Source organism: Arachis ipaensis, chromosome B9 (genome assembly GCF_059453495.1).
Source record: "Arachis ipaensis isolate K30076 ecotype BB chromosome B9, ASM5945349v1, whole genome shotgun sequence".
Lineage (NCBI taxonomy): Eukaryota > Viridiplantae > Streptophyta > Magnoliopsida > Fabales > Fabaceae > Arachis > Arachis ipaensis.
The window spans coordinates 145211809-145220452 of NC_142444.1; the positions used below are offsets into that span (position 1 = coordinate 145211809).

At 35.2% G+C, this 8644-nt stretch overlaps 2 protein-coding genes across 2 annotated transcripts; both read left to right on the forward strand.

The window, feature by feature from the left end:
* The first annotated feature begins 913 nt into the window (after positions 1-913).
* Positions 914-2936, forward strand: LOC107619246 (uncharacterized). Its single transcript, XM_088498560.1, has 4 exons — positions 914-1207; positions 1576-1663; positions 1844-1910; positions 2523-2936. The coding sequence occupies exons 1-4, from the start codon at positions 1060-1062 to the stop codon at positions 2577-2579; spliced, it is 360 nt and encodes a 119-aa protein (XP_088354686.1). The 5' UTR covers positions 914-1059; the 3' UTR covers positions 2580-2936.
* A 914-nt stretch (positions 2937-3850) lies between these two features.
* On the forward strand, positions 3851-7864 carry SCPL49 (SERINE CARBOXYPEPTIDASE-LIKE 49). The gene is made up of 9 exons (XM_016320345.3): positions 3851-4468; positions 5163-5331; positions 5447-5566; positions 5817-5960; positions 6042-6195; positions 6716-6804; positions 6947-7205; positions 7330-7463; positions 7601-7864. Exons 1-9 carry the CDS (start codon positions 4137-4139, stop codon positions 7727-7729), a joined length of 1530 nt encoding a protein of 509 aa, XP_016175831.1. The 5' UTR covers positions 3851-4136; the 3' UTR covers positions 7730-7864.
* The last annotated feature ends 780 nt before the right edge of the window (positions 7865-8644 follow it).

An 8644-nucleotide genomic window follows, 5' to 3' on the forward strand; every position in this document is an offset into this window, starting at 1 on the left:
GTGTAGTACTGTAATGATGTGAATATTGATTTATCAGCAGGAGATATTAGCCCGAACAAGGGTTTTTGATAGGTTTAAATTCTTTTCTCTTTATATATATAAACAATGTTGAGTAGTTAGTTCAAGTGAGTAAGATTTAGGTTATTAATGAGTAATGTTTATGTGTTCATCTCAGTGAGTTTCTCTCAGATCTGGAAGAGAAGCAGGTTGAGAAGTCCCATGTTTATCATTTATATTTCTTGTATTGAAATATCGATCAATGGATGCGATTTCATTAATTCATTTATGGTCAACAGTTTTTCAGTTAGGAATAGTACTTTTTCTAGGATTTAGATTAATAGGACATCTTCGATTGTTAGATCCAGATTGGTTTGATTGCTTTAGCAACAAGGATTTCTCATGGGAACGCTTAATTCTAGTTGAAAATGAACTCTGTTTGGACAAGTATGTATAAGGTTTTTTACTTTTTTACATTTATCAGATGCAGTTTAGAAGATGTAAGAGGTAGCTTCAATATAATTCTCTTCTCTTAGTGTAGAAGTTGGCATCCCTTTATTTGAACTAACTGGAATTGAATGACAATATGCATTTGTTAAGCCAAAAGTTTGAGCTTGCAAGGTCCCGAACTTGAACACATAGTAGGTACATGGTGAGGTCTTGTCCATGTTAACTTGTTAAAAACTTGTCATATACAGGTTGTGTCACCGACATATTCGATAATACTAAAGTTTGAGATCATAATCTTTAGATAAATGATATCACATCTCTCATTTGCCGACATTTGAATGAATGTTGGTGAGAATAGTTGGTGAATTAATTGTTCATTTTACTTTACTATTGATGCTTTATTCCTAGTTTATTGTTGTGAACAAATACAAAGTACATTTCTGTTTTCATGCAGAAGCAGTAAATGTGCGAAAGTATTTTCCAGATCCTCTGACATTCACACGGCAATAACTGTAAGGAAACTTGGAGGTACTTATAGTCTTTACAAGGAAGCAGTTATTAGTGTATTTATTGTATAATTATTGTGGGGAATGGTCGTTCCCTTCGGATGTGATGGAGGTCTGCATTGAAAGTTCCCATTCCAATGGGAAACAAATCTTGAAGCATTCTAAATCTGCAGATGAAGCAAAAAGATCCGGTGATAAGGCCAGCTTAAGTTCTCATTCCAATGGGAAGCAATCTTCCACTTTCATTAATCATGGTAAGTTTGTCATTGCAATTAGAACAATATTGAACTTAATTGGTTATTTTCCCTTTAGGTATTGGATTTCAAGTGTGAGTCCCACGTCAGTTACGGCTGGATTAAGTGGGCTCGATTAGTGTAAGTCCCTCCGTGTTCCTCCCGAACATTATGTAAATCAGATAGAATATTGTTCAAATACCTAACTCATTGAGAAATAGTTAGAGGGAAGAAACAAGAAAAGAAATAGTAGTAGCCTTGTCATAATTTTCTGTTTTCTTTTTCCAATTTCAATTTTCTGAACCTTTCACCAATGATTTTATTTATGTTTATATTTAATTCCTCTAAATTTTTACTTAAAACCTACTGTTGATTGATATATTATGCAGCTGCAATTGCTTGGCATGAGAATAGAAGGAAGTGGATTGGTGATAAGTCTCAAAATCAACCAAGAATAGCTAAGGAACCCGTTATTAGGTATACCTTATAGCCAATTCCTTTTTTCTTTTGTGTTAACAATTGGATCAACCATTCTTATCATAGATATGATCAAAAGCTTTTGAAGAGTTTCATATGCTAATGGTTTTTAGCTAACATATTACTTTGGTGTAGCTTATTGAGACAACTGTTGAGTTATTTTAAATATCTTCATTGCAGTTGGTCAACATCATACGAAGAGCTGCTTTCCACTAACGAACCTTTTTCAGAGCCGATACCCTTACCGGTATGAATCTAGGCAAAGCATGAAAAATTGAAAATGTGTACCTATGCATTCATATGGATGTCAAAATGACTAGGGAAAAGTATACTAAATGTCCCCAACGTTTGCCCCGAGTTTCGATTTTGTTAAAATTTGACACATTTATTTTTCCAAAGGAAAAGTATAGGTAAACAATGAAAATATTAAACAACATGAACAATGGATATATCGGATGTTCAATTCACTATGTGTACGGATGGTTATTCTAATATTAAGATTTAGGTGAGTAATTTGGAAATGTAGTGTGTTTTACTTGAATTGGACTAATTTTAGAATCCATTGTTCATGTTGTTCAAGAAAATCATTGGTTACCTAGTATAACCCTTTTCCAAATTTGCCGATTTGCTTCTCATCCTCCGAATCGCTCTCTCGTCCTCCGGCCAACCATTGCCACCACCAATAACAACCACACAATGACACCAAGCTTCAGTAAATGAAAATATACTGAAGAAAGAGATGCTACAATCTTACTGTTTCGACGCATAGTGGTAGAATTGAAACCATATATATGATTAGATAATAGCAAGTAGCAACCTATATATACAAAGGAATGATTCAATTGTCTCGCTCATGCAGGAGATGGTAGATTTCTTGGTTGATGTTTGGCTTGATGAGGAAGGCTTCTTTGACTAGATTGTTGGCAACTTCTTAGATACATGAATGATTGGCGACTCAGAAAAAGAAACTGTGTAAAGCCTTTCTAACCTGTGTTCTCACTTCACTTACTGATCAATGATCATGATATGTTTTAGAGAGGGAAGGAGCTAGTTCTTGAGGATCTTTATAGTTTCACTCTTGAGGGTTGATGGGTTATTATTATTTTCCCCAATTGATCTAATACCAATTCCATTGTTTGATGATGGGAAATGAGTAAATATATATTCACATCATGTATCTATTCAGTTTATTTGTGTCTGATGAGCCATTAGCTAACATACAAAACATGTTCATGATGATATTAAATCCATTTTGTAATCAATACTTCTTAAACATGCTACCTTTTTCTTTTGCTTTTTATTTATTTATCTTTTTTTTATATAAATATTTCTATATAAATATCTACTAATTATTATAAACTTTTGATAAAATAGAAAAGTAAAATAATGACATATTGAAAAAGACATGCTAAAGTGCTCATCGAACCTGATCAAGCTCTAACCTAGAGTTTTATTGTCCTTGTGAGTAAGAATCTAAATTCTTAGATGAAGTACAAGGGAAGGAAGGTGATGAAGATAAAGCTTGCAAGACTCATACTATATTAGCTTAAACGTGCAAACTAATGATCATTAATTCATTATCAGTTTTAGCTAACTTTTGCAGTTGCACGTTTCAAGTGTGTTGCATGCATTTTATGCTAAACTATTTAACCTCTCATAGTTTCACAAACTAGTACATCAATCTATTTTTTAGAAACTTAACTCTATTTACCTATCCACTATACCTAAAAAGAAAATTGAAATTAGCATAAAAATGTAAAAGAAATTATGATATTCATACTTATGATAGATATTCAGACTTCAGAGTTTAATCCTGATTTATTAATAATATCATGATTTTTTTTAATTTAAACAAGGAACTTAATACGATTTTGTTAAGCAAACAAAATTCCTTCTCTCTTAAGCAACCCCCCATGATAGCTTAGTTATACTATATATTCGTCATTCGATATTCTATTAGTAATGTTTTTCCTTTTAAAATTTATTAAATACAATATTTTAGTGAAAAGAATATAAATTTAAATTTTGATACACTATTAACTACCTTTATCATTAAGTGTACCAGATTTAATATCACATCAACAAAAATAACTAATAACTATCTTTAACATTATCCAAAAAACGAATATAAACGCATCAATATTAATCGGTAAATTCTTTATAACTAATAGTACTTTAGAATAATTTGATATTTTGATGCATTACGGAGGGAATAATGTTCAAGGACGTCAATGGCTGAATGTCAATGAAAATTTCACAGTGCATGAATGCATGATGATGATAATGATGATGGCATACATGCTTCTTAACTGTAACTAACAGTCCATCCTCTCTCTTTCTCTCTCTCTCTCTCTCTGGTTCACAAAACCTCACTCCCACGCAACGTAGCAACACTCTTCCTTTATAATCAGCTTCCCACAAACGCGCTGTTTTCTCTCACACACACACTTGTCTGTCTCTCTCTCTCTGAAAAATGGTAACCGTCACGCGCCCTCTCTTCCTCCTCGCAGTCGCTGCCGTTCTGCTGCTCCTCTCTCCCTCCGCCGCCAACATCGCCGACGATCTCCGCCTCGCTGGCGACTCCAATTTCCCCTCCAATCAGGCCAAGAAGCTCATCAGAGATCTCAACCTCTTCCCTCGTGAAGATGCCAACATCATTCAAAAAGAATCTCCTAACAGGGACAGAAATGCGAAGATCGTCGAGAAGCCGTTGAGGTTCCCTAATTTTGTGTCAGGAGGGATCTCCGTCGACGATTTGGGCCACCGTGCTGGCTATTACCCCCTTCAGCATTCTTATGCAGCAAAGTAAACTTCGCTTTCCTCTTCAATTTTCAATATATCGTCTACGACGTAATTTTATTTGAACTTTTTTTTTTGGCGATTAACTTAGTTAATGTTATATTTGGTTTTTCCTTCACTGTACCCTATGTTTTTTATGCTGACATATGATCCCTAGGGCCCAGTTTATTCGTTGTTATTTTGTGTTTGGCCTTATGTTATGTTTGGGGTTTAGACAATAAGAATTAACAATATAAAAGGGCATATGAACGTGTTCAGAATTTGAAACACACTCTTATTTGAATGAATTAAACAAATGATTAAATGAACATCGAAGTAAAGGAAGAAGGAAAACTCATAAATTGAAGATTTACTGCTTATGTAAATTCGTAATCTTCTCCATGTTTCTGTTAATGGAATACACTGGTAACAGGGTATAGAGAATAAATGTTGAAAACTAGTGATCACATATTGTGGAATTCTATATTCTGTAATGTATTCTTCTAATAATCCTTCTAATTGCTAAATAATAAAAATATTGAACGCTTTGTATTTTGTAAATGTGCTTAATAATGTGAGACCATAGAAGATAAAATTAACGAAGAAAAGATATTTTCCTTGTTTAAAAGTTAGGAGGATGATTTGTTTTAAGAGGATATAGCTAAAACAATATTCGTTACTATGTTTCTGCTAGTTTATTTGACAATTTTGGATGTCACAGGATGTTCTACTTTTTCTTCGAATCACGGAACAACAAGAAGGATCCTGTGGTGATTTGGTTGACTGGTGGACCTGGCTGCAGTAGTGAGCTGGCTCTGTTTTTTGAAAATGGTCCCTTCAAAATTGCTGACAACATGTCCCTTGAGTGGAATGAATATGGTTGGGACAAGGTATCACATGTTTTGATGTTTGTTGTCTTTCAACTGCTATCTATGGTGTTCTGTACATGTGATCACTAGCTTGAGAATCGAACCCTGACTAATTGCTTGCTTGATAACCTTGCAGGTATCAAACCTTTTGTATGTTGACCAGCCAACTGGGACTGGGTTTAGTTACAGCAGTGATAGTCGTGACATTCGTCATGATGAAGATGGCGTGAGCAATGACCTGTATGACTTTTTACAGGTACTTGTGGTTACTCTTTAAGTATTAATTAATGCAAAGTTCCTTGAGCTGTTGTGGGGAATACATTTCATTAGTTCTGGGACGGTGGTAGTGTTTCTGAACTCCTTTTAGCGTCACATAGTTTCTGTTCTGAGAAAAAGAAAAATTTGCTAAGTTGCTGCCGAATTTGTATGACTTATGAATACCTGGCTTGTTCTGGCTTTGGTTCACCAATCATATTCTGAGCATGTTTACAATCTTTTCCTTGTAGGCCTTCTTTGCAGAACATCCAGAGTATGCAGAAAATAACTTTTATATCACAGGTGAATCATATGCTGGGCATTATATTCCAGCTTTTGCAGCTCGTGTCCACAAGGGAAACAAAGCTAAAGAAGGAACTCATATTAACCTGAAGGTTCGTAACATTAAATAATGAGCTATTATTACTATCAAACGGTAAGAAGAATCGCTTATCTTATTTGAAGTGGTTAAACAGGGATTTGCCATCGGCAATGGGCTTACTGATCCTGGAATTCAGTATAAAGCTTACACAGATTATGCACTGGACATGGGCTTAATTCGGCAGGCTGACTATGATCGTATAAATAAAGTGATGGTTCCAGCCTGCGAATTGGCAATAAAGCTTTGTGGTAATTTTACATGTGACATACTTCCATTCTCCTCTTTAACGGAGCATTGTTTCTTCTCATGTTTATATGTTAAAGGTCAGGGTTTGCTTGGGTCTAATGGAATATAAATTGCTTTTAGACTTAATTTAAAACGATAAAACTACATTGTTTTTATAATTAGCATGTGGTGGGGAAATACTTTCTGTGATCATGCTATGTAGTCCTATGAATCAATAAAATGTGCACAGCCACAGCCTATGTAAATTATATAATTTTGTCTCTTAAAAGTTTGTATTATTATAATTTATATACTGCAATCATTTAATCTTCAGACATAAATATTTGTGGTAGTACTTTATAACTATCTTAGCGAAATCATCTTACTTTGTTTATATTATAAATTGATATTCTATAATAAGAGCTTTGATTTTTCATTTAAGATTCAAAGACCAATTTCATTCCCTCAATCTTATTGTAAACCTATGGCTTGTTTAGTTGTTTCTACTACCTTTTTGCTTAATATTTGTTTTAATCCTTTCAGGAACTGATGGAAAAATCGCATGCACAGCCTCCTATTTTGTATGCAATACAATATTCAGTTCCATCTTGGCACGTGTTGGTGATATCAATGTGGGTAACACAGTTGCTTCCTGTTCAATATGGCTTAGATTTCAAAAGTATTTTATATTGTTTACTTGATAAACCTAAAATGTATTTTATATGGCCGTCTTGAACAGACTTTTTATAGTTATTTTCTATGTTGCTTCTGCAGTACTATGACATTAGAAAGAAATGTGAGGGGAACCTTTGCTATGATTTTTCTCCCATGGAAAAGTTCCTGAACCTAAAAGCTGTCCGAGATGCACTTGGGGTTGGGGATATTGATTTTGTATCTTGCAGTACTACAGTTTATCAGGCTATGCTGGTGGATTGGATGAGGAATCTTGAAGTTGGAATTCCCACTCTTCTTGAGGATGGAATTGATTTGCTTGTTTATGCTGGAGAATATGATCTCATCTGCAACTGGCTCGGTGTGTGCCCATATGTAACCGCATTTTAAATCTGTCCTGAAGTGTAATATTTCATTTTTTAAGACATTTTTTCAATGTCTTGTACTGATTGGACTTCTCTCGGTCTTATGAATTCAATGAGCAGGTAATTCAAAGTGGGTTCATGCAATGGAATGGTCTGGCCAGAAAGAATTTGTAAACTCGCCCGAAGTTCCCTTCACTGTTGATGGCTCAGAAGCTGGAATATTGAAGAATCATGGAGCTTTAAGCTTCCTTAAGGTATGTCTCACTGAGATAGTTGTGTTGTGAAACTCTCAATAATTATCTAGGACAATCTCACATACTATATGAAATACATGTACAAATGCAAATGCTGATTCAATCAACTTTGATATTATGTGTAACAAAACAAACAGGTGCACGATGCGGGTCATATGGTTCCAATGGACCAACCAAAGGCTGCATTAGAAATGCTGAAGAGGTGGACTGAGGGAACCCTCTCTAAATCCGGAGATGATGCGCCAAAAATGGTTGCTGATATGTAATATCTTTTTCATTGCAATCAGTGTAGCAAAAGGGTAGATTAATGACCATCAACTATTTGTATATGCTGCTTTGGATGTTAAGCCTTTTCTCATGCCATAACTTCATAAGGAAAAAGCACCCATTTCTGTGTATAATCCTTAATTTGTTTCAATTTTTTTTTTGGTGTCTTCGAAAGAAACTAGAACACGGGAGCCAAAAGAAAATACAAAACAAGAATCAAATAGGCACTACTAAGTCCCTACGGAGAACGTCTCCTGATGTCAAGGCTCCAGCCACTCCACCAAATCAATCCTATCCCCAAGTCCCTTTTTTATCTAGCAGGTCAGCAACTAAATTTGCTTTCCTTCTTACCAGGCGAAGATGAACTTTCCAATTCAAAGCCAGCAACTCTTTAACTTTCAATACTAGATCATCATCAGTGTTAGTCGGCGGATCAGAATCAAATTGAAGTCTTAGATCTCCATTGAGTCAGTTTCGATTATGACCGACTTGAACCCACACTCCCAAGTAAGAACCAAATCCCTCCAAAGAGCAAAAAGTTCACACCTGAAAATTTTCCAATTAGGGAGACATCCTGAGCAACCTTTTTTCCAAGTTCCATTTTTATCCCGAAGAAGACAACCAAATCCCGCAAAATTGTGCTCATGGAAATTGTTAGCATCACAATTTATTTTGACCATATCTTTTGGAGGAGGAGACCAAACCACACTATCCTCAGGTTCATGAAGGAGGCGGTTTGAGCGGCTAAAATTTTCCAGCTCCTGAGCAAGTCTCCTGGCAGAGAAGACAATCTTATGATCAGACCACTCCTCTTCGCGATTAAAAATTTGCTGATTTCTATGACGCGAAATCCACCATATACCAGCGAAGAAAGTGAAATCACCTAGCACAATCCGGCGCCGAAAAATATCCAA

Excerpts from the sequence above, each read along its gene's own strand:
- LOC107619246 (XM_088498560.1), top strand. The coding sequence starts at position 1,060 with ATGGAGGTCTGCATTGAAAGTTCCCATTCCAATGGGAAACAAATCTTG. Across the intron at positions 1,208-1,575 it reads TTCCACTTTCATTAATCATG|CTGCAATTGCTTGGCATGAG; the intron begins GTAAGTTTGTCA and ends TATATTATGCAG. Across the intron at positions 1,664-1,843 it reads GCTAAGGAACCCGTTATTAG|TTGGTCAACATCATACGAAG; the intron begins GTATACCTTATA and ends TCTTCATTGCAG.
- SCPL49 (XM_016320345.3), top strand. The coding sequence starts at position 4,137 with ATGGTAACCGTCACGCGCCCTCTCTTCCTCCTCGCAGTCGCTGCCGTT. Across the intron at positions 5,567-5,816 it reads ACCTGTATGACTTTTTACAG|GCCTTCTTTGCAGAACATCC; the intron begins GTACTTGTGGTT and ends TTTTCCTTGTAG. Across the intron at positions 6,805-6,946 it reads CACGTGTTGGTGATATCAAT|TACTATGACATTAGAAAGAA; the intron begins GTGGGTAACACA and ends TTGCTTCTGCAG.